Source organism: Chelonoidis abingdonii, chromosome 11 (assembly GCF_003597395.2).
Source record: "Chelonoidis abingdonii isolate Lonesome George chromosome 11, CheloAbing_2.0, whole genome shotgun sequence".
Taxonomy (NCBI): Eukaryota; Metazoa; Chordata; order Testudines; family Testudinidae; genus Chelonoidis; species Chelonoidis abingdonii.
The window spans coordinates 2,797,937-2,822,072 of record NC_133779.1 but is presented as its reverse complement, the minus strand read 5'-3'; the positions used below and the strand labels follow the sequence as shown (position 1 = coordinate 2,822,072).

The window sequence follows — 24,136 nt, the reverse complement described above, 5'->3', positions numbered from 1 at the left end:
AAGAGAAGATCCAGCTTTACCGCAGTCTCCCACCTCCTTGAGGCAGCCCAGCCCCATCTTCACCTGGGACACCTGTTCCTACCAGTCTGGCTAAGATGCACATGTTATCAGTGTCTGCCAGGCCACGTCTCCATGCTCCACTTGTCCTAGAATCTCCCCAGGCTAGGCATGGGTCGGCATCGGACGCTGTGATGCTTTAAGCTTCTGATAGCCCCAAAAACCAGACCATCCTGTCTCCCTTGGGGATCAGCCCCATGGTGAGGCATGGGCTGACGTAAAATGCTGGATCCCATCACAGCCAGCATTCCTTGACCTCTTACTTCCAGATCTGGTTGCTTTCCAGTAGACTCCTCGATGGGGAAACCCCTGATTGGCGAGATTGGCTCCCACCTCAGGGAGGAGTATCCACCAAGGGGGTCTTCCCCTTCTTCTCCTAACCTCCCCTTACCAAGTCCAGGGGGTCCCCTCACTCTCCCTCCCTCAGCATCTTGAGAGGAAGAACCGTGGATTCCTGGGGCAACCACTCACGAGAGACCCATTCCCCCCAGTCTACTTCCCTTAGGGAGCCATTCCCGGGACAGAATCCCTTCCACCAAGGACTCGGTCCCTGAAGCCTTCCCCAAGGGAGCTTGCAGAACGAGGTCACAGATCCCTCACTCCTCCAAGGAGCCGCATCACACAGCAGCCTCGGTCATGGGATTCAAGCTGCTGGGGCAGGGAGTGGGACCTGCTCCTCTACTGGCTGGCCTGGGGTCAACAGCCTCCCTGAGCCTTGTCCCGGTAAGCTCCGTCCAGCTGTATAATCATTTCCCAGCAGCAACGTCTGGACCGGCAAACTGGTTGGCAGCTGACCTGCCGCTGTCCTGGGTGTCCCCCCACACCTGGGGTCTTCAGCTCCGCCCTGTGCTCAGCGCTGCCTGGCTGTCCCAGTGGGGGCAGGCAGCAAGCTCTCATGTCTCCTGGTCCCACCTCAGAGTCAGCGTGAGCCCCCTCTCCGGTGTGCAGGCAGAGGGCGAGAGGGACGACTTCACCCCTCAGCCCCAGGGGCTGGTTCACAGGTAAGCGAGGGTATCCTACACCAGCAGCCCTCCCACTGCCAGCAAGGTATTTGCATTTTCAACTACCATACCACATCCCAGCCAATTGGTTCCTGGATTCAATTCAAACCGTCACAGGAGCAGGCAGAGAGACACACTTCACCACGGGGAAACAGCCACCCCAAAAGGGCCCAGCCGATATCCTGGAGAACCCCAATGAACCACAGCCAGTCCGAACCCCTCTGCGTCTGCCACAGGGACAGGGCATAGGCAGGGCGAGGGGCTTCACCCGGGGACTCACTCAGGTCACAGTCCCTCACATCTGCGGCTGCACCACACAGTTTCTCTTGTCCCAGGCCTCGCCCGCAGGCGTGTTTCCACTGACCCCTGGGCAGCCCCCTATTCGCTCCACTCAACATCACCAGTGTCCACCGTGCTGCTGTGCTTCTCCTGCAGCTTTCCCAGCCTCTTGCGTCTCTCCGATTCTCGCTCTCATTGGGCTCTGTCTCTCACCATCGTCCTGATAACCCTGATGGGGAAACCCAAGCCGTGAAGACTCCTCATCTGTTGGGGACTAGACCTCGGGGGTCGATGGCTGTGTCACAGCTGATCCAGATCCTCTGTAGCCCCAACTGGGTCAGGAAGCTGCTCTCCGAGCGGTCTCCTCCTCAACTGAACGATAACTGTGCCTTGTGAACTCCCTCATGCGTAATCTCTCTTTGTGCACAGGATCACAATGTCCTTCTAAGGAGATTGAGGAATAGGCCATCACTCACCGTTCCCAAGTGGCTCTGGACTTCACATGGCTGTGGGTGCTCTTGGCTTCCCCATGGTTTCCAGGAAGAAACCCTGGTGTCCAGCCTTCTCGTGAACACTACACTTCTTTGCGCAGGCGAGCCTGCTGCTCTCTGCCCCGGGACTGCTCTGCAATCCCAGGGGAATCCCTGCCTACTACGCAAAAATCACTTCTCGTCTCCCAGGGTCCGAGCAGCAGCTCCTCCGCCCCTGAGACTGAGACCTCCTGCCGTCCTGCAGGGGGACCTGTTACTCCACAGTCCTTCCGCTGGTCACATACCTTCCAGAGGTTAATAAACTGCCCCTGAAATCCCACGCCGTCCTCTCGAGCCTTCAGCAGTAGTCCTCATTACCCCTCCGTTTGCTTACTGATCGGCAGTCACTCTGCAAGAAGCGCTCACGCCGGAGACCATACACATCCACTTGCCACCAGTTGGCACGGAGTCACTGGGCGATGTCTGGGCTGAACTGCTCCCACGAAGCCAGGCAGCGACTCTGGGAGCCTCCTCTCCCTGGAGGCAGCTTGGGGGCAGGCAGATCTTCACCTCCTGGGTCTCTCCTCGCTCCTTGGAGCTCAGCATCCTCTTGCCCTCTCGTGCGCGTCAAAGTGAGTCGCCCGCCGAGCGGAGTCCTGGGAAGCACAGGGTCCTGCACCCCCATCTTGCAGTCAGACGTGACTCTCAGCCAGCCAGTACACAGAGGTTTATTCGATGAAGGTAACAAGGGGACACCTAAACCAGAAGCTTGTAGGTCAAAAACGGGACGCCCCTTCGGCCAGGTCCATTCTTGGGGCAGTGAGCCAGACCCCCTCCCCCGTCTGCACCTTCACGTCCCTCGTCCCGAAGGCACTCTCAGCCCCCAACCCTCCAGCCTCTCCTCTTGCTCAGCCCTTCCCGGGCCATGGAGCTCACCTGATCCCTTTGTCTCAACACCTCAGCTGGCATCTTTGCCAGAGGAGGGGCCCAGGCCATCAGTTCTAGGCAGCCCAGAGTGCCCGGCAGTTGGGCACTGCCCTTCCTCTGTAGCATCAACACACCCTTATCCCACCACCTAAGATACCTTAAGAACTGCAACAGGGGAACTATCGAGCGCATCAACACAGTGTTCAGCGCAAAACATTAAGAACATCCCAGTTTCGTCACAGGGCAGTTCAACTGTGGGAGGGGAGGAGGGTCAGAGCGGCTGTTTGGCCCGTGGGACAAGGAGGGGGAGGGCAGGGGCACGTATGATCTAGGGGCCGGGGAGGGGCAGGGGCAGTATGGTATGGGGAGGGCGGGGGCAGTAGGCCATGGGGGGGGAATGGCGGAGGGGCAGGGGGCAGTAGGTCTATGGGCAGGGAAGGAAAGGGGGCTGGGGCCTTGTGTCGCCGTTGGGCGAGGCCGGGGCAGGGCTACTGGCGCCCCCGGCGGTGGCTGGAGCAGCCCCGCTACCCCGCTCCTCTCTGGCAGTCTACCACAGCCGCACCTCCTGGTCTACTCATCGGCCACGTGCTCATGTCCATCTCGGGTGAGCCGGGGGGCCGAGCTAAGCCGCAGCGGGCTCCACACTGTTCTGCGGTGGCTCGACATAGCTGCGGGGTGGGGTACCAGGGGCTGCGGTCGGAGTGAGGGCACCGGCAGAGTGGGGGGTGGGGACCAAAGGGCGTGGTGGTTCGGGGAAGTGAGGGCATGGCGGCTGGGGGAGCCACAGGCTGGGAACAAGGGGGCTGCCAAGGTTGCGGAAGTGAGGGCACCGGCAACAGCTGGGGGGGTCTAGTCTCTCCACCCCCGCCCGCAGGGAAGACCCCCAGCTGTAACTGCCCACAGCCTGACCAGCCTGTACGACAGAGCAAGAGGGAGCAGCGCCCGCGGCGTGCACATCGCCCCCACAGGCTTGCTGCCCAGGTACCGCGGGACGGAGCAGGGCTGGGGGGGCAGATACTGGGAGCAACCCTGGCCTTTCCATGGGGGGCTGGGCTTATAGATCGAGGGGGCCCAGGTCAGAGACGGGCTATAGATATCCGAGGCATGAAAACCTGCCTCGAAAGGAGATCAAAGAGCTTGGCTTGTTCAGCCTGCCAAAAGGAGGCTGCGGGGGATGTGCTTGCTCTATATAAATATATCAGGGGGATTAACGTTAGGGAGGGAGAGGAATTATTTAAGCTAGTACTAATTAGACAGAAGGTCAAATGGGTACAACTGGACACTAGGAAGTTCAGACTTGAAAATTAGACGAAGGTTTCTAAGCATTAGAGAGTGAAGTCTGGAAACAGCTTCCCAGGGGAGCAGTGGGGGCAAAAGACTTTATCTGGCTTTAAGACTAAGCTTGATAGCTATATGGAGGGGATGATATATGATGGGAGATAGTTTAATTTGGCATTGATCTTGGATATCAGCAGGTAAGTCTGCTCATGGTCTGTGAAGGGAATGTTGATGGGAATGGGAATGAGTTACTGCAGAGAAATTCTTTCCTGGGTGCTGGCTGGTGAAGTCTTTGCCCCACATGCTTCAGGTTATGCTGACGCCCCTATTTTGGGGTCAGGAGGGAATTTTCCTCAGGGCAGATTGGGCAAGAGGCTCTGGAGGTTTGCTCCTCTGCGGCGTGGGGCAAATGGCCCCCCCCCCCCCATCACTTGCTGGTGGATTCTCTGCAGCTGAGGTCTTCAAAACCACAATTTGAAGACTTCAGTAACTCGGACCATGGGTTAGGGGTTTTTAAGAAGTGGATGGGTAGGGTTGGTGCCTGCCTAGAGCAGGTCAGACTAGTGATCATGATTGGTCCTTCTGACCTGAGTCTATGAGTATGATCCCAGGTTCCCAGCTGCATGGCCAACCTCCCAGCCCCAGCCCCGTCCTATGAGCAGGTGAGACCCCTGGTGCCCCCGTGCCAGCGGCTCGTCCCCAGGGGCCCCTCAGGCTCCCCCCTCTCAGCCAACTGCGCTCTGCTCTTGCAGGAAAATGCCACCTCCATGAAGATCCCGATACCTTTGAAGGGCTGCCGGCCCCGTGTGGGTGAGTAAATGGCCCCTGGGGTCCCTGCACTGCCCCTAGACGCTCTGTGCCAACCAGCCCCTGGATCCCCCGTTCCCACTAAACGCCTTTCACCCCACACACCTCCTGCCCCCCCCTGGCGGCCCCAGAACCCCCTGCTCCTCCGAACTGCCAGGACCACTCTATGTGCCCCCTGGACACCCCTGTGCACCCCAAAACTCCAAAGACCCCCGTGCCCCCAACTCCCGGACCCCTGTGAACCCAGACCCCCCATGCCTCCTACACCCACGCCACCCAAGACACTCGCTCCCCACAGCATGGGGCCCCCCAGCCCATGAAACCTTCTGAAGCCCTGGACCCCTGCTCCCCGCAGCACAGCCCCCCCAGCCTGACTCCCTGCACCCCCAGAACCCTCTCTCACAGCCCGCTCCCGCCCCCTCTGACGCCGCCCCTCTGCCCCACAGCGGCACGCGCGGAGTGGCTGCCACTACCTGTGTGGGGCGCGGGGAGGCCAGCGGGTCCTGCTCCAGTGGTACAGCCCATGCAGAAGTTCATGCTGGTGAACGGTAGGACTCCCGGGGGTGAAGTGGGGGGGTGGGGTGGGAGTGGAGTGAGGTGGGGTCTGGGGTGGCAGGTAAGGGGAGATGGGGTGGGGTGAGGGGCTGGGTGGCAGTAAGAGGGTGGGGGTTGAGTAGGGGAGCTGGGTGGGTGGGTAAGGGGAAGGGTGAGGTGAGGGGCGGGGCAGTGGGAGTGAGGTGAGGTAGTGAGGGCTGGGGTAGTGAGAGGGGGTGGGCGTGCGGTGAGGGCTTGGGGGGTGGCAGGTAGGGGAGGTGGGGAGGCTGGGGGTGGCGAATAAGGGGTGGGGTGAGGTGAGGACAGTTGGGGGGCGGGTAAGGGGGTGGGGGCTGGGGGCTGTCTCGGCTTGGGCCCCTCACTCTTCACCCCGTGCTCCTGCACCCCCCCACGGAGGTGCCTTGGACCATCCAGCTACAGGCCAGGGGCCACCTGTGCCTCCTCTCACCTGGGCACCTTCCCCCCCAGCACTGTTGACTTCCCGCTGCCACCCCCCTACCCCTTACCGCCACTTTTCCCCCTTCCCCCGAGAAAAAAAAAAACAAATTTTGGCCCTTGGGTTTTGGCGCCGGGGGACGAGTACCGGCCGTGTGCATCGGGGTGGCCCGGCCCCCTCGCCCGCCGACCGGTCACTTCCACACCTCAACCGCCTCAACTCCTCACCTCCGGTTTCACCCAACCGGCGCCGGTAAGAGGGCGCTGCGGGGGCCGGGCTGTGTTGGGGGGTGGCTGATTCGGGGCCAGGGCTGTGTGGTCGGGGGGCCTGTAGGGGTGCCATGTGCAGGGGAGGGGGGGTGGGGGACACAGGGGCGGTGGGGAGGGGCTGTGTGTCAGCCTGGGGGGGGGCTGGGCTGATGGGGGGGTGGGCCTGTGTGGGGGCTGCAGGTGCCGTGTGTCAGGTGTGGGGGACACGGGGGTGGGGGGTGCCACGTGTGCGACACCCCCCCCTTGGGCCAGGCCCCGGCTTGGCTCAGCCTGGCCCGCTCTCTCCGCAGACGTGTCCTGCCCCGGCCCGGTCCAGGTGAGCCAGGTGGACAGCGAGACGGTGCTGGTGCTGCTGGAGAGTGAGTGGGGGGGGGGACAGAGCGTGTGGGGGAGGAGGAGGCCATGTACATTGGGGGCAGGGGGTCATCGGTCGCATGGGGGGGTCCGGCTGGGGGACGAGGGGAACGGAGCACGAGGGGGAGGAGGCCGTGCACATTGGGGGCGGGGGTCATCAGTTGCATATGGGGGGGTGGCTGGGGAGGGAGAGGCATCAGCTCCAGACCCTGATCCCCCCCCCCGTGGCCCCCAGGGAGCGTGAAGATCGTCACCCTGCAGGGCACCCTGGTGCGGAAGCTGCCGGCCCCCAACATCACCTTCGACGTCGCCGTGGAGACCATAGGTGGGTCCCCCGCTTCCTGTCTCCGCCAGCGGGGCAGTGGGACTGGGGGGGCGGGGGGGCTGTTGGACAGTGCTGCCCCCCCCCCAAGGGCCATGTCTCAGCAAGAGGGGCCCCATCTAACCAGCCCCACACCCCAGAGCTGGCCGCATTTCACTGTCGGGGGCGGGGGCCCTGGCTGACCGGCCCCACACCCCAGAGCTGGCCGCATTTCACCGTCGGGGGCGGGGGCCCTGGCTGACCAGCCCCACACCCCAGAGCTGGCCGCATTTCAGCGTCGGGCGCGGGGGCCCTGGCTGACCGGCCCCACACCCCAGAGCCGGCCGCATTTCACCGTCGGGGGCGGGGGCCCTGGCTGACCAGCCCCACACCCCAGAGCTGGCCGCATTTCAGCATCGGGCGCGGGGGCCCTGGCTGACCGGCCCCACACCCCAGAGCCGGCCGCATTTCAGCGTCGGGCGCGGGGGCCCTGGCTGACCGGCCCCACACTCCAGAGCCGGCCGCATTTCAGCGTCGGGCCCGTGCCGTATGGGGGCCCTGGCTGACTGGCCCCACCCCCGAGAGCCGGCTGCATCTTGGCTGAAGCTCCGCTGCTCTTCCCCTCTGATGCTGCATTGGGGGGTGGGCTGGGGGGTGCTGGGAACTGTGGGGGGCACATGAGGCTGACCCGGCTCCCCTCTCCCGCAGCGCTGGGCAGTAACATGCATGCAGGCTTCTGGCGCCACGGGGTGCAGGTGTGGGACTTCGCATCGGCACAGGTATGGCACCCTGCCCCCCCATGTCACACCCCTGCCCCCTTGAACCCCTCCCCAGCCCGGACTGGCCCACAGACTCCGGCTCCCCCCAACATATCCCCCCATCTCTGTGCTGAGGCCTCTCCCCCACCAGGGAACACTCCTCGTGCCAGGCCCCCCCCCCCCCCCCGTGGTGGGTTGCCTGGGCGGACAGGGCCCGGGGGGGGAGAGTCCGGGAATGATCGAGCTCCCAAGGGCCATGGCAGCGCGGGTGGGAGAAGAGAGTGGGGTGTCTGCGGGGGGGGTCATTTGCGACGGCCCTCCCTGCAGTGTCCCCCCCCCCCATGCCCTGCTGTCTCTTGTAGCTGATCAAGGAGCTGCGGGACCAACACTGCACCTTCGGACTGCTCGGCACCCACAGGTAGGTGTCAAACCCCCCCCCCCCCGGCCACCCACAGGTAGGGGTCAACCTCCCTCCCCCCTGGGCCCTCACAGATCGGGGTCAACCCCCCCGGGCACCCACAGATAGAGGTTAACCTCCTTCCCCCTGGGCACTCACAGATCGGGATCAACCCCCCCGGGCACCCACAGACAGGGGATCCACAGCTCCCCCCAGAGCACCTAAAGATCAGGGTCACCCCCACCCCGGGCACCCACAGGTAGGAGTTAACCTCCCTCCCCCCTGGGCATCTACAGATAGGGGTCAACCCCCCTGGGCACCCACAGACGGGTAAGCCTCCCTCCCCATCCGGGCACCTACAGGTAGGGGTCACCCCCCCCCGGGCACCCACAGATATGGGTAAATCTCCCTCCCCACCCCGGGCACCCACAGGTAAAGGTCACCCTCTCTCCCTCCCGGGCACCCACAGGTAGGGGTCTCCCAACTAGCCCGGTTTTGGGGGGAACCAATCCAATGGCCACGACCCTCTGGGGCCCTGGCTCATGAGACTGGGGGGCTGTGGGGGTGTCAGGGGCTGTGAGGGGCCATCCGCTGCCTGACTCTGGTCTACGCCCCCCAGCACCGTCGTTTTGGAAACGCGCCCCATGGATGACATCCACAGCAACCTCTATGTCCAGGAGTGACCGCTCCAGCCATGGGGGGGGTCAGCCTCACCCCCCCGAGAAGCTGCTCTTCCCCAGAGAATGCCCCCCACCCCCCGGGGCCAAGGACCCACCCAGCCATGTGGGCCACGACGGAGAATCGGCCCCTGGTGCCCCCACCCTGCACAGATGGGGGGGGGGGGCTGAGTGCACCCAACACTGCACGGACTGGAGGGGGCTGAGCGTGCCCCAGGGGTGTCACCGTTTCACCCCACTTTCCATACTGTGTTTGTAATTATTCAGGAAAAAAGTAGGAAAATCCCCACGTGGCTATTTTCTCCCCCCCCACCCGCATAAAGGTGGGGGGCAACCAACCACCCCTCCCCCACTACGGTGAAGTCAGGGCCCCCTCAGCGTAGGAGACACCCCCAGCCTGTGTGCACCCCCCCAAGCTGCTGGATGGTCCCCAGTACTGCACCCCCCAGCCCTGGGTCATGTGTGTCTGGGGGTGGTGGTGTGTGGCTGGCCATACCCCCACCCCCCCAGCTCTTCTGCAGCAAATGCCCAGATCCACCCCCACCCCGTGCCCCAAGGCTGCTGGGCGGCCTCACTTGGGGGTGGACCCAGGTAGGGGACAGGCTGGGGCGGGGGGGCGTTTGTAAAATGACAGCAGAGCCAGAACCTAGGGGTCCGGGCACGCATCCCCCTCCAGGACAGAACCCAGGAATCTGGCTGCCCATCCCCCTCCGGGGGTGTGTGTGTGTCAAAAACAGAACCCAGGCGGCCGGGCGCCCATCCTGCTCCAGCGACGGAACCCAGGAATCCGGGTGCCCATTGCCTTCCAGCAACAGGTGTCTGGACTCTCATCCCTCCCAAGGAGTCAGCAACAGAACCCAGGGATCTGGGTGTCCATCCCCCTCCGGGGGGTATGTGTCAAAAACAGAACCCAGGCGTCCGGGCTCCCATCCCGCTCCAGCGATGGAACCCAGGCGTCCGGCTCCCATCCCCTCCGGCGATGGAACTCAGGCGTCCGGGCGCCCATCCCTGCCAGTGACGGAACCCAGGCGTCCGGGCGCCCATCCATGCCAGTGACGGAACCCAGGCGTCCGGGCGCAGTCACTGTGCGGGGGGGGGGAGGGGGCGGTCCATGCCACTCCCCGCAGCTGCAGGAAGGAGGCGGCTCAGGGTGGGTGCAGCTATCAATCACCTCGTTTATTGACCAGGAAACGGGGGTTGGGCCCATCTCACCCCCCCGCCCCATGTCTGGGGGTGTCCGGCAGCCTCCGTGCACGGGCCCCTGATGGGGGGGGGCATCTATAAAAAGGCACTTGGGATCAGCCCCCCACCCCAGGAACACCCAGAGGCAGAGACCCGGGGGATCAAGGGGGGCTCAGGGGGTGTCAGCAACAGCCCAACCCCCCCCCAGCCTCTGCCCCCCCGGGTGGGTTTCAGTATCTGGCCCTGCCAGGGGGAGATTAGCAGCAGCGGTGCCCCCCGAAGACCAGCTGCCCCCTAGCCCTGGCGCCCCCCAGAGGGCACTGGGGGGGTCTGTGCTGGAGTGGGGGCGCAGGTGGCCCTAGCCCAGCTGGTCTTCGTATTGCTTGCGGAAGCAGTCGCCGGCGGGGAAGAAATCCCAGCAGCGCTCCTGGTACATCTTCCAGACGTAGGACTCCTGTGGGCGATGGGGGGAGGTTAGGGGGGCTGGGGGGCAGCTGCACCCCAATCCTTACGTGGGGCAGGGGGCCCCTCTCAGAGCCTAGGGGTCAGACCCATGGGATCCTCCAGCCCGTATCGCTCTCCCCCACGGGGCCGACCCACGGGATCCTCCAGCCCGTATCGCCCTTCCCCCCTGGGGCCGACCCACGGGATCCTCCAGCCCGTATCCCCCTTCCCCCCTGGGGCCGACCCACGGGATCCTCCAGCCCGTATCCCCCTACCCCCCTGGGGCCGACCCTGGGCCCGGTTTCCCCAGCTGCCGGCTGCGGGGGGCTCACCTGGCCCGTGTGCTCCGTCTCGTCCTTGTTGATGAGGTACATCAGGAAGAACCTGGGGGGCGAGGGGGGGTCAGACCCCAGGGGCTCAGGGCACACTCCCCCCCCCCAATTTAACTCCATGAATGTCACACATGGCAATGACTTGGGAGCTGCAGGGCCACAAAGGGGTTAACGTGCCCCAGTTTTTTGGGGGGGCAGGGCCCACTACAGTCACACAGAGATAGCTCCACCCCCTGCCACTCACATGCAGCTGGCCCCACCCCATGATCTTGGCCCCATCCCTGCCCCGCCCAAGGCTCCACCCCTGGTCTTGCCCCCGCTTCACCCCATGATATTGGCCCTGCCCAAGGCTCCACCCCTGGTCTTGCCCCACCCCCTGCCCCCCATGATATTGGCCCCGCCCCAGGCCCCGCCCCAACTCACATATAGTTGGCCAGGTTGTGCTCCTCCAACGTGTGGCTCTCGAAGCCGTGTGGCGTCGTGTCGAAATAGTCGCTGCCGATGCCGCAGATGAAACACTTGGTCTGGGGGGGTGGGGGCGCAGGGATGAGAACCCAGGTGTCCTGGCTCCCCCTCCCGCACCTAAGGGGCAGGGTGGGGATTGGCTGCCCAGCCCGGGGCCACCCTCCCCCTGCCAGGTTACGCCCCCCGGCCCCCTTCCAGGGCCCAGTGCCGGCCCCCCAGACATGGGTGCAGCCAGGAACCTGCCCAGGGGTGTCACACCTGGGGGGGGTCACTCACCTCCATGTCCTCCTTCACCTGCTCCTGCTGGTCGCGCAGCTCCCCGAAGGCGTCGATGATCAGGCCTGGGCAGAGAGAGGGGGGTGAGGGACCCCCCCAGTCAGCTGGAGGGCAGCACCCATGGGCCAGCCTACCCAACCCCCCCTCAGTGCCCACAGCTGACAGGGTGCCCCAGGCACAGCATCCTGTCTCGTTCACCCCCCGAGCCTGGCACCCCCACCTCGTTCACCCCCCATGCAGCCCCCAGCCCAGCAACCCCCAGCTCATCCCCCAGCCCAGCGCCCCCGCCCCGTTCACCCCCTATGCAGCCCCCAGCCCAGATCCCATCTCGGCAACCCCCGGCTCAACCCCCAGCTCAGCACCCCTCTCCGTTCACCCCCAGACCGGCACCCCCACCTCACTCACCCTCATGCAGCCCCCAGCCCAGCGCCCCTGACCCACTCACCCTCATGCAGCCCCCAACCCAGCTCCTACTCACCCTGGATGATGGCCAGCAGGATGACGACGACGAAGAAGAAGAAGGTGATGTCAAACACCACGCGGTAAAGCTCGTACTCATCGCCGGCCGGGTCCTCGATCTCGTCCCCGATGCCCCCGCCCGCCCGCACTCCCACGTACATGTGGAACAGGTAGCACTGGGGGGAGACACAGTGGGATGAGGGGTGCCCGACGGGTCAGACGGGAGGACCTAGATGTCTCCCCTGGAGCCATCAGAGCAACACTCCCCCCCCACACCCCACGCACAGGGCAGTGGAGTCCCTTGTGCCCTGGCCCCCTCCACAGCCTCAGCCGCTGGCGGGACAAGGTCCCCCCCACCCCGGAGTAACCTCCCCACTCACCGTCATCATGTCGTCACATTTCATGTCCGGCTCGTCCTCGTCCTCGCTCTTGTTGTAGAACTTGCGGAAGAAGTTAAAGGCCACAACGGTGTAGAGGTAGACGACCACGGCCAGCAGCCCCACCGTCATCGCCAGCTGGGGGGGCAGGGGGGGCTGGTACTGCTACTGGAGAGAGCCTGGCCTGCCCCCCCACCCCCACCCCACCGTCATCGCCAGCTGGGGGGACAGGGGGGGCTGGTACTGCTACTGGAGAGAGCCTGGCCTTCCCCCCCCAGCCCCCCCACCCCACCGTCATCGCCAGCTGGGGGGACAGGGGGGGCCTGGTACTGCCGCCGGAGAGAGCCCGGCCTGCCCCCTGCCTGATCCCCCCACCGCACCGTCCTCACCTGCTGCGGGGGCACAGGGGGCTGGTACTGCCGCCGGAGAGAGCCTGGCCTGCCCCCCCCCCATCATCTCCAGCTGGGGGGGCAGGGGGGGCTGGTACTGCCGCTGGAGAGAGCCCGGCCTACCCCCCGCCTGCCCCCCCACCCCCATCGCCAGCTGGGGGGGGACACGGGGACTGGTACTGCCGCCAATGAGAGCCCAGCCTGCCCCCCGTCCACCCCCACCGTCATCGCCAGCTGAGGGGACATGGGGGGGCTGGTACTGACACTGGAGAGAGCCTGGCCTGCCCCCCCCGCCATTGCTAGCTGGGGGGGCACATGGGGGCTGGTACTGCCACCAATGAGAGCCCGGCCTGCCCCCCCCCACCGTCATCGCCAGCTGAGGGGACATGGGGGGGCTGGTACTGCCACTGGAGAGAGCCTGGCCTGCCCCCTGTCTGAGCCCCCCACCCCCATCGCCAGCTGAGGGGGCTGGTAGTGCTGCCAGAGAGAGCCTGGCCTGCCCCCCCACCCCACCATCATCGCCAGCTGGGGGGCACAGGGGGCTGGTACCACCGCCAGAGCATACCCAGCTGGGCCCCTGCCCCCCAGCACGGCCCCCTTGGGTCATTGCCAGCTGGGAGGGCATTGAGGGCTGGTACCACCATCGCAGAGCACCCAGCCGGGCCCTTGCCCCCCAGCACGGCCCCCCCACGCTCATCGCCAGCTGGGGGCAGCACAGACAGTGGCACCACTGCCAGGCAGACCCCCAGCCCGGCCCCACCTGCTTGCCGTTGTGGGTGACGGAGGAGAGGATGGTGCGCAGCGTCTTGACCCCCATGGCGATGTCCAGCAGGTGGGCGGCGAAGAAGAAGTTGTTGTAGTGGCCGAGCAGGGACATGACCATGTACCAGAGCAGGTAGAGGAAGGACTGCGGGGGAGGGCACAGGTGCTGGGACGGGGGGAACCCCAGGTCTCCCCCCAGCTCAGGGCAGGGACGGGCCACATGGCTGAGTGTGCCAGGGGAAACCCAGCCCTTCCGCCGGCACCGCTGTGCCTCTCACCCGGGCATCTGGTCCCAGTCTCCTCCACTCCCGCTGCAGCCGAGCGCAGGACAGGCACACGCTGCCCCCCGGCTCCCGCCCCCCTTCTGCCCCGGGGCCCCTGGTCCCCTCTGGCTGGGCCCCACGACTCCCCTCCTGGGCCCCATGACCCCTCCTCCGGCCCCACGCAGCCCCCCCTCCCAGGTGTCATGACTTCATCCCACGACTCCCCCCCTGGGTCCCACGACTTCCCTCCCTGGGCCCCATGACTCCCCACAGGTCCCATGACCCTCCCCACCCCAGACCCTGAACTCACATTGTCGGTGAAGATGACACCAAACTTCCAGAGCTGATACTTGATGTCGATGGACGTGATCCTGTGGGAGCGGCAGGGTGAGCCAGGCCACAGCCCCCTGAGCCCCCCCTCTAGCCCCCAGATCCCCCTGCTCCCAGAGCCCCCCCTGGAGCTTTCCTCCTCCCAGATCCCCCACCCCTGAAATCTCCACCCTGAGATCTCTCCCACTCCCCGAGCCTCCAACCCCAGATCCCCCACCCCTGAGCTCCTGCCCCCCAGGCTCACGATCCCTTCGCCCCTCGAGCCACCCCCCAGTCCCCAGATGCCCCCCGCCCCTCACCAGTCCTCCCATCCGAGCTTCCGCCCCCTAGCCCCCTCACCAGGTCAGCAGGGACTTGTCGGGCTGGGTTTTCTCTCGGTCTGGGCATGATCTCCAGGCTGGCCAAGTCCATACCCAGTAACTCCGCGATCCGCTCTCCCCCGTAGATGTCACCGTATTTCTCCAGCACCTGCGGGGCGGGGGCAGAAGGGCCCAGGGCAATGACAAGGGCGAAAGGTTGGATCCCCCCAGCCAGCCGGCCCTTGCCCTGGCCCCCCTGGGGAACAGCCTGTGTCCCCCTTCCACGCAGGGGCATGTGGGACAGTCAGCCCCTGGGGCCAGATGGGAGCCGCACCCTGGGGGAAAGGTCCCGCGCTCATCCTGGGGCAGATGGACCGGCGCCCTGAGGGAAAGGCCACGTGCCCCGCCCTGGGGCTGATGGGACCGGCGCCCCCTGGGGGAAAAGGCCGTGCCCGCCCTGGGGCAGGATGGACGGCGCCCCTGGGGAAGGCACGATGCCCCGCCTGGGGCCGGATGGGACCGGCGCCCCCTGGGGGACGCTCTGGGGCCGGATGGGAGCCGGCGCCCCCTGGGGGAAAGACCCCGCTCTGGGGCCGGATGGGACAAGCGACCCCTGGGGGAAAAGGCCCCGCGCCCCGCCCTGGGGCAGGATGGGACCGGCGCCCCCTGGGGGAAAAGGCCCCGCGCCCCGCCCTGGGGCAGGATGGGACCGGTGCCCTTGGGGGAAAGGCCATGCGCCCCGCCCTGGGGCCAGATGGGACCGGCGCCCCTGGGAGAAAGGCCACTTGCCCCACCCTGGGGCCGGATGGGAGCCGGCGCCCCCTAGGGGAAAGGCCCCGCTCTGGGGCCGGATGGGACAAGCGACCCCTGGGGGAAAAGGCCCCGTTCCCCGCCCTGGGGTTGGATGGGACCAGCGCCCCCTGGGGGACACTCTGGGGCCGGATGGGACCAGTGACTCCTGGGGGAAAAGGCCCCGTGCCCCGCCCTGGGGCCGGATGGAACCGGCGCCCCCTGGGGGACACTCTGGGGCCGGATGGGACCAGTGACTCCTGGGGGAAAAGGCCCCGTGCCCCGCCCTGGGGCCGGATGGGACTGGCGCCCCCTGGGGGAAAGGCCTCGTGCCAGTGAAGGACTCACCTTTCTCTTGACAAATTTATCCCAGTAGTTGCTCGGGAAGGACCTGGGGTGGGGAGGTGAGACCCAGTGTCAGGGGAGGCCTGGCGGGGGGCAGTGCTCCTCGGGGTCGGGCTCTGCTCCCCCTGCAGGCCTGGGGGTGGGAGGGGCGTAGGGGTAGGTGAGAGAGAAGCCCCCCCCCCAGTCTTGAGCCACCCCGAAGGGCCCAGTGGGGAGACGCTGGTGGGGGTGAGGATGGACACCGGCACATTTGTGCCTCTCCCTTGCTCGATGCGGCAGGGCGCAGCTGGGATGGATGGGGAGGATCAGGGCAGCCAGGCACTGACACAGGGAAGGGGCTTCTCCAGCGCCAGGAGATCCAGATCCCAGACCCAGAGACCCGCCCCCCACATGCCCAATCCCCCCCCGCAGGCCCTGGCCCCCACGCACGGGGTGTTCAGCACCAGCCGGTCCCACTGGCCCTTGATGTCATCGTCCTCGGGCTGGTCGGTGATGTAGAGCCCGTCGAACTCCAGCTTGCGGGCCAGCTCCTTCTCCCGCTTGAAAATCACCAGCGGGACCTGCCGAGAGAGGGGGTCAGGGCGTCGCCGGGGGCTCCCAGCCAAGGGGGGCTCAGGGCATCGCAGGGGGGTCCTGGCCAAAGGTGTTAGGGCATCACAGGGGGCTCCCAGCTGAGGAGTGTGGGGGCGGGTCCTGGCTGAAGAGGGGACATCTGCTGGCCCCTCAGCCTCCCAGCCCAACAGCTCCTCGTCTGGGGGGGAGAAGGGGACATGGCTCTATAACGGGGAGGCAAGGCCCAGGGATATGCCCACAGCCTGTGGTGGGTGTGGCCCCATGGCCAGTGGGTGTGGCCTCATTGGAGGCAGCTGGGCGGGGCCACATGGCGGGTGGACGGGGCCACGTGGCAGGCAGCTGCGCATGGCCATGTGGTTGGTGGGCGGGGCCATGTGGCGGGCAGCTGGGCGTGGCCCTGGGGCCAGTAGGCATGGTCATGTGGTTGGTGGGCGGGGCCATGTGGCAGGCAGCTGGGCATGGCCCTGGGGCCAGTGGGCGTGGCCATGTGGTTGGTGGGCGGGGCCATGCAGCAGGCAGCTGGGTGTGCCCATGTGGCGGGTGGGCAGGGCCCCGGGGCTCACCTTGAGGCAGTTGTAGCCAATGATGCAGAGGAAGGCGACCAGGGTGTGGGTGATGGACAGGAACTGCAGCGTGGGCTGCATGTAGCCTGTGCTCTCCTCCAGGAAGAAGTAGACCACGCTGTCCTCCTCGTCCTCCCCGGCCCCGTCGCCGCTGGCCCCGAAGCCTGAGCCCCCAGGCAGCTCCTCCAGCAAGCTGGAGTCCTCCAGCTCCTCCTCGCCCGGTGGGGAGTCCGACACCTGCGCGGCAGGGACAGCTTGGGGACGGGGCCGAGGGGAGCGACACTCCCTCCAACCCCGCACCATGAACCCCCCCAGACCCAAGTCCCAACACAGGCATCCTGGCTCCCAGCCGCCCCTGCTCTAACCACCAGATCCCACTCCTCTCCCAGAGCCAGGATAGAACCCAGGCGTCCTGGGTCCCAGCTCTAACCACTAGATCCCACTCCCCTCCCAGAGCTGGGAGAGAACTCAGAAGTCCTGGTTCCCAGCCCCCCTGCTCTAACCACTAGCCTCCACTCTCCTCCCAGAGCTGAGATAGAACCAGGAGTCCCGGTTCCCAGCCCCTCCCACTCTAACTACTAGACTCCACTCCCCTCCCAGAGCTGGGAGAGAACCCAGGAGTCCTGGCTCCCAACCCCCTGCTCTAACCACTAGACCCCACTCCCCTCCCAGAGCTGGGAGAGAACCCAGGAGTCCTGGTTCCCAGCCCCCATGTCTAAACACTAGACACCCCCTACCCCACCCCGAGCCGGGCGAGGGCCCTGGCGCCGGACCTTGTAGAAGAGGAGGATGAAGTTGATGGCGAAAGCCAGGAAGAGGGCCAGGAAGCGCAGATTGTAGAAGTTCCGGGACAGGTAGTTCTGGAAGGACAGAGCGGGTCAGCGCCAAAGTGGCTGGGTGGTGGGGGGCCCTGCCCTCCCCTCCCCTCCCTGCCCCACAGCCAGACTCCCGTCTCCCCCTAGCCCCACAGTACCAGGAACTTGACCCTCTGGATCTCCAGCTCGGCCCAGAACTCCAAGCTGCTGTCGGCCGGCTCCTCCTTGCGCTCCCGTGGGGTGGCCGACTTCCTCCGATGCTTCCTCGGGGCCTCAGCCGCTGGCTCCTGGGGGGACTCCGGCTCCTCTGGCCTCGCCTTCTCCCCGTTCTCTGTGCTGCGGGGGCAGTGTGGGTGGGCAATGCGGTGTATGCACCACCCACCCTCACATATTCAACCCCTCCCCCTATGCCAAGCCCCTTCCCTTGCCCCAAACTGCCCCCCAGCCTGCGTAGCAGCCCCTTCCCCAGGGCAGGGGCACACTGGTGGGGGATGGGTGAGGCAGGCTTGCCCTGCCATTCCCCTAATGGCCTAAGCTACGCCCCCCAGAGCTCTGAGAACCGCCCCCCGCAGGCCCCATCACCCCCTACCAGGGGCCCACTCCCTGCAGCTCCCCCCAGCCCCACTCACTCGGCCTTCTCAGCCTCTGCAGGCGGCTCTTGGATCTTCTCTGGCTCTGGCTGGGCCTCCTCCTCCTCTTCCAGCTGAGGAACGACACAACAGACCCTGCGTCAGGGACTTCGGACAGGGGGAAAGGGGCCCCTGGTACATGGTTTGAGACCTGATACCAGACCTGAGCCCTGGCCTAGCTGGGCTAGGAACCTGTCTGTAATGCCACACAATGGGATAGAACCCAGGAGTCCTGGCTCCCAGCCCCCCTGCTCTAACCACTACACCCCCCGTCCAGAGCTGGGGAGAGAACCCAGGAGTCCCGGCTCCCAGCCCCCCTGCTCTACCCACTAGACCTCACTCCCCTCCCAGAGCTGTGGAGAGAACCCAGGAATTCTGGCTCCCAGCCCCCTGCTCTAACCACTAGATACCACCCCTGCCCCCGGACCCAGGGAGAGAACCCAGGAGTCCTGACTGCTGTCAAAAGACCAACCCCGCCCCAACCTCCAACGTACCGCCAGCTTCCTCTTGAGGATGGGAGTCCCCTCTGGGGTAGGCGGTTCCACTGCTGTGGTATCCCCCATATCCCCCAGCCCCCCAGGGGCATCGGGGGCAGTTGCTCGGTAATGCCCAGTGTCCTTCTTCATCTCCAACCTGAAGACCTCTCCCGCCTCATCAGGGGCCTCCTCCTTGCCTGCCTCCACGAACTCGGCTGCCTCCTCGCCCTCAGCCACCTCCTGCCCATCCTCGGCTGGCCCCAGGTCCCCGTGGACCTCGTCCTGCGTGGGGTCGGGCATGCTGGCCAGCAGCTCGGTCACTGTCAGCTTCTTGGCACCTTCCACCAGCCCGCCGCCGAAAAGCACGTTCCAGAGGAGGAGCAAGAGGCCCCTGAGGACGCCGGAGAAGAAAAGCAATGTTCCCAGGAGGACGGCGTAGACGCAGGAGCTCACGCCCACTGCCAGCTCCTTGACTGTCATCTTCTTCAGCCGGCGGAGCTGGCGGCGCAGGTTGCGGTAGGTGAACATGCGGAAGAAGTCCAGCAACCCTGCCAGGAACTCCCCGAAAGCTGAGGTCGCCTCCGGAGGAGCCCCGGCCGCCTTCTCTGCCTCGGTCCCCTCCCCGCCTTCGGTCTCTTCCTCCTCCTCCTCTTCCTTCCCAGCTTCCTCCTCTGAGATCTGCGACGCGATCTGCATCTCGAAGATGGTGTCCTCGCAGAAGTTGACAAAGAGCTCCATCTTCTCTGACTCACCGCCCTCGTTGACCACGTCAAAGATGAACTGCCGCTTGGACTCCTTGACCTGGGGCATCTCCCACTGGGCCTTGTTGGTCTCGCTGATCTCGAAGTAGATGCGTTCGATGCGCTTGCTGGCCCCCATGATCTCAATGCGGCCCAGGTAGGGCCGGAAGTAGTTGAGGATGCTCTCGGCCAGCTCCAGGAAGGTCTTGAGCCGGCTGTCGTGGGGCACGTGCTCCGACAGGTTGGTCAGCAGCACGGCCACATTGAAGCCAATGTCCTTGGCTGGCTCTTGGAAGCGATTGGCGAACTCCTCGTAGTCGATCATCTCGTTCTCGTCCGCCTCGGAGCAGGAGAGCAGGAACTGGATCTCGGAGGGCGTGTATTGCTTCTGGCTGTCCATGGCCTTCTGGAAGTCCTTCTTGGAGATGAGCCCCCGCGGGTCGGTGATGTAGTCCAGGAAGGCGTCCGACGCCACGATGTCCTTCAGCTTCAGGAACATGTCGAAGAACTTGAGGATCATCTCCACGTTGCTGGATGACTCCACCAGCATGTCCACCATCTGTCGCGCAATGGTGCCATTCACCACGTTCCCTGGGCCGGGGCAGGAGGACAGAGGTTAGACGGATGGACAGACAGGTGGGTGGGGGTGGCGGGAGGCAGGAGAGATGGATGGACAACCAACCAGAAGGGCATGTGTGGCGATGGCCAGAGAGAGGGGTGTGCACACAGATGGACGGATGGACAGACAGATCGACGGGCATAGGAGGTGGGGGGTGGACAGATGAGGGGAAAGGTGTGGGGCGGAAAGGATGGAGAGAGAGAGAGGAGGGACCTGGACAAGTGACAGGGGTTGTGGTGCCCTGAACCACGCCCACATGTGCCAGGCAGGGATTCCCTGCCCGGAGGGGCCAACGAGAGGTGCTGCCGCCTGCCCGGCTGGGGTGGGGGATCTCGAGCCCTGGCCCAGTGCCCCTCACCCTCCAGCAGGGACAGCAGCATCACCACCATGTCCTTCTGCAGGTCCAGCAGCTCCTTCAGCAGCTCGATCTGGCTGGAGTCCTGAGGAGACACGGGGAGCGACGTGAGACGAGCGAGATTCCCGCCATACCAGCACAGCTCCTCTGCACACACGCACGCCCCAGCTCTCGCACGGCTCCCCCACACATACAGACGCCCCTGCCCTTGCATGGCTCCCCCCACATACGCACACCCTAGCTCTCGCACGGCTCCCCCACACATACAGACGCCCCTGCCCTTGCATGGCTCCCCCCACATACGCACACCCTAGCCCTCGCACGGCTCCCCCACACATACAGACGCCCCTGCCCTTGCATGGCTCCCTACACATACGCACGCCCCAGCCCTCGCATGCCCCCCACACACATACGCACACCCCAGCCCTCGCATGCCCCCCACACACATACGCACACCCCTGCCCTCGCACGGCTCCCCCGCACATACAGACGCCCCTGCCCTTGCATGGCTCCCCACACATATGCACACCCCTGCCCTCGCATGGCCCCCTCTGCACATATGCACACCCCTGCCCTTGCACGGCACTTTCCCATCAGTGTCTCTGGCTGGAAGCTGCAAGCTGCGCTCCCTGACTCAGCAGGATCAGGGTTCCCAGCCCCCCTGCGCTATGGGCCAGGGGGGGACCAGGGATATGCCCCAAACTCAGACCCCAGCCAGACCCGTGAGCCCAGCCTGGACACCGTGAGTCTCACCCAGGGTCTGTGCCCATGACCCCCCATGCACGCCTGGCAGGGCTGCCTGGCCTGACGCTCCCCAGGCCGGAGTGCCAGGGACTTTGGAGCAGCTGAGCTGCCGAACCCCTGGCTGCTACGACGTGCCTGGGCGGGCCGGGCCAATCCCAGCTGAAGCCGCCTTGCATCGTGCCAACTGGGGCTGCGGCCCAATGCCTGGTCTGGAAAACACCGCACACTGGGGGGGACCCCTTCTACCCCATCCCCGGGCAGGGTCCCTGCTGCCCCAGGGCCTGGCACTGCAGACAGAGACGCCCCATCAGCTCCCTGCTAGCCTCCCCCCAAGTCCTCCCCTGCGGAGTGAGCAACGGGTTAGGGCTGCACGGGGACCAAGTGGGGGAGGGGGAGCCGCACCCCTCCCCCTCTTACCTCGGGGTACTGCCTGCTCCGGAAATGGTCCTCACGGGCAGCGCAACAAAGAGAGAGTTTGGGCGCAGAAAAACACCCCCCTAAATGTGTCCCCAGTACCCCCACAGCTTGTTTTAGGGTGCAGAGCTGAGAGAGTGCAGCGATCCACCCCCCCACCCCAGCAAAAACTACAGCACGGATACGGGCAGGAGAAATCGCCCCCTACTTCGGCCCCAGGGTGGAACATGGGCACAAGCCCTCGTGCATGTGATTGCATGCGTGTCCCTCTCGTGCATGTGCATGTGTGGGTGTGCAAGAGGCCATGTGTGCGTGCAAGCTCTCAGGGGTGCGATCTCATGCGGCGCATCCTTGCATACGAACAAGATCTTGCACACGCACTCTTGTGCATGTGATCTGAGGCGTGTGCACAAGATCTTGTGCATAGATGCAGGTGTGCACCCAGGTGTGCGTGTGCATGACAGCTTGTGTGCTTAGGTCAGCGACCTGCGCCATGTGTGGCCATGTCGAATCACGTTCCACATTGATGTGCACGAGCCTGTGTGCACATGCACGTGCGATGGCACTCACAGGCCTGGTGATGAGTGTATGGCCACTCCGAGGGGGTAGCGTTCCCATACCCCCACCAACCACACGCTCCTGGAGTCGAGGCCCTTTTCCTGGTGCACTCGGCGGAGGGGGGCAGAACCAACCCAGCAGCCGCCATCGTCCCTCATCAGCACCCGCTAGAGACCAGAACCCAGAACCTCCCCCAGCGCTCAGAGCAAACAGAAGCACCAGCCAAGCACGGTGCCAGCCTGCTCGCCCAGCTCCCCTGAGATACTGGGGGGAGGAGGTATGGAGGACGAGGGGGGGAGATTGTTACACGGGGGGGTGGGAGACGTGCCAGATGCGGGGATCCAGGCCAGACCAACCCCCCGCACTTTCCGGGGACCCGCCCTGTGATGAAGTGGGATAGAGATGTGATGTGGTGGAAATGTTCCTGGTGTTTTCCCTGTGTGCTGTGTGAGTGCCTCAGTTTCCCTTATGCATTTCTCAAGTGTCTGGGGTGTGTGTGTAATTGTTCTGAAGCCCTGGGGAGCCTGTGTGATCCTGTCTGCATGGAGAATGGCCGACACCCTGTCTCCTGGCAACTAATGGCCTGGGCCCCTCCTCTGCAAAGGTGCCAACTAAAGTGTTGAACAACAAAGAGATCAAGTGACGTCCTGGCCCGGGGTCAGGGAGCTGGCTGGGAAAATGGAGGGGAGCCCAGATGGGGCTCTGGGCTCCCTAGCCCCCCAAGCTGGAGCTGACTGAGGGGGTCTTGTTGTCTGTACCTGCAAGGCCTGTCTTGGAGTGTGTTCCTGGCGTCTTAACTAATCTTTCTGCTTTACTGGCTGGCTGAGAGTCGTGGTGAATCGCAGGAAGCCGGGGGTGCAGGGCCCTGACTCCCCCAACTCCGTGACACCTCCCTGGGCTCGGGAAGGGCTCTATCTGCCCCCTTGCCCTCCTAGAGGGATTACAGTACAGTCCAGCCCAGGCCCCACCAGGGGAATCCCATGAGCTACGCCCCACTCTTCTAGCTGCAGGGGTGTGACCAAGGGATGGACACCCCCCTCATTCAGCTATGGGCCACCTGCCCTAGATCAGGGACTCGGGGTGGGATAACCCACGGGGTTCAGACTCTGCTCACACTGCGTGGGGGAGGGGCCACCTGGAACTCTGGAGGGGCCTCGTTATGTGGGGCCCTAGAAAGCCCCATGGAATCGCAGAGCCCAGCTCCCCCGGCGCTGGGACCCCCAGGACAGAGCTATCTGCAGCCACACAACTGCTCCGGATTTATTGTGCTGCACAGAGCCGGGGGGGGAGAGGCTGACGTCGGGGTGCCCCTGCTCTCACACTCCCCCAACACACACACACGCAGAGTTACTATTCAGCGACAGCCGTGTGGCTGCACTCCCGAGTGCTCCTGTGGCACGTGTCCTGGAGCGGGTCGCTGTTACCAGGCACTGCGGAGCGGCGGGAGGGCTCATTTCAATTCTGGGACTTGGTTTTTGTGAAATCAGGGTTTCCCACTGCCCTCCAATTCTGGCCATTTTTACGCCTTTATAGTAAGACTACTTAATGGTTGCCAGTGGAGCCAGCTATTCTCATTTAAACCCCACAGAGACGGAATTCATTCTTTACAAAAACGGAAAAAAACGAAATCAGAAAATAATAAATCCCCAAATCCCCACTAATCAAATGGATTTCCTAGGGCCCTAGCTACGGGGGCTTGGACCTGGGGGGAGCCTGCAGGTGTGGCGGGTATCAAGCTGTGCGGGGGAGGCCTGTGGCACTGGGCTGGTGCTGTTAGTTTGGTCTGGCCTGGGTTGGGCTGGGAATGGGAGGGAGAAAGGAAGGACGGGGCCAAGGAAAAGGCTGGAGGACCAGACTGGGCACAGAGCGGGAGACAGAGGAGAGGAGGGGAGCAGACAGGGTGGGCAGCAGAGCGGGGCGAGCGCGGGCATGAGATGGCGCGTGCCACACACAGGTTCTTACGCCATTTCGGAGTCCGGCCGGCTGGCTCATCTGTCACACATCAGAATAAAAATGTTATTCAGCAACATTTTTAAGAGCATTTTTGTATGTCCGGCCCCTTCCTTTATTGCCTGGGCTGGCACGGGGCCTGCTCCACGACCCCCAGGCTGGGCCTGGCAGCAGGGGCAGCTATAGGGGCTGGGGTTTCCAGACCTAACGGAGTCTACAGGGCAGCAGGGAAAGGACTGAGTGTGACGTTATTGATATAAACTGGGACCATATAGAACATGGGTTGCAACCACGGTTCTGTAGTGGCACCAAATCCTATGTAAAGGGGGTCATATAAGGTGTCTAAGGTTACTGGTTATGATTGTGCTGTCTGTATGTCTGTATCATTTTTGTAGTTGAAGTTATGAATATTGGCTGTGTAC

At 64.7% G+C, this 24,136-nt stretch overlaps 3 protein-coding genes across 3 annotated transcripts in view; 1 reads left to right on the top strand and 2 right to left on the bottom strand.

Moving 5' to 3' along the window:
- EIF3K (eukaryotic translation initiation factor 3 subunit K) overlaps positions 1-24,136 on the bottom strand; it is a 114,474-nt gene that overhangs the window by 54,670 nt on the left and 35,668 nt on the right. The window lies entirely within an intron of this gene.
- Positions 694-8,846, top strand: LOC142047468 (uncharacterized). Its single transcript, XM_075070498.1, has 9 exons — positions 694-780; positions 1,006-1,058; positions 3,281-3,414; positions 4,765-4,822; positions 6,260-6,438; positions 6,669-6,758; positions 7,443-7,513; positions 7,855-7,910; positions 8,509-8,846. Exons 1-9 carry the CDS (start codon positions 694-696, stop codon positions 8,570-8,572), a joined length of 792 nt encoding a protein of 263 aa, XP_074926599.1. The 3' UTR covers positions 8,573-8,846.
- Positions 10,002-24,136, bottom strand: part of LOC142047480 (ryanodine receptor 1-like) — a 40,091-nt gene continuing 25,956 nt past the window's right edge. The window contains 19 exon segments of the mRNA XM_075070581.1: positions 10,002-10,202; positions 10,525-10,576; positions 10,948-11,048; positions 11,266-11,330; positions 11,744-11,900; positions 12,105-12,239; positions 13,251-13,397; positions 13,826-13,886; positions 14,185-14,225; positions 14,227-14,313; positions 15,282-15,324; positions 15,708-15,838; positions 16,415-16,651; positions 17,188-17,274; positions 17,388-17,565; positions 17,859-17,932; positions 18,353-19,665; positions 20,052-20,133; positions 23,727-23,756. Of these exon segments, the coding sequence (XP_074926682.1) occupies positions 10,107-10,202; positions 10,525-10,576; positions 10,948-11,048; positions 11,266-11,330; positions 11,744-11,900; positions 12,105-12,239; positions 13,251-13,397; positions 13,826-13,886; positions 14,185-14,225; positions 14,227-14,313; positions 15,282-15,324; positions 15,708-15,838; positions 16,415-16,651; positions 17,188-17,274; positions 17,388-17,565; positions 17,859-17,932; positions 18,353-19,665; positions 20,052-20,133; positions 23,727-23,756 (3,117 nt within the window). The 3' untranslated portion in view covers positions 10,002-10,106.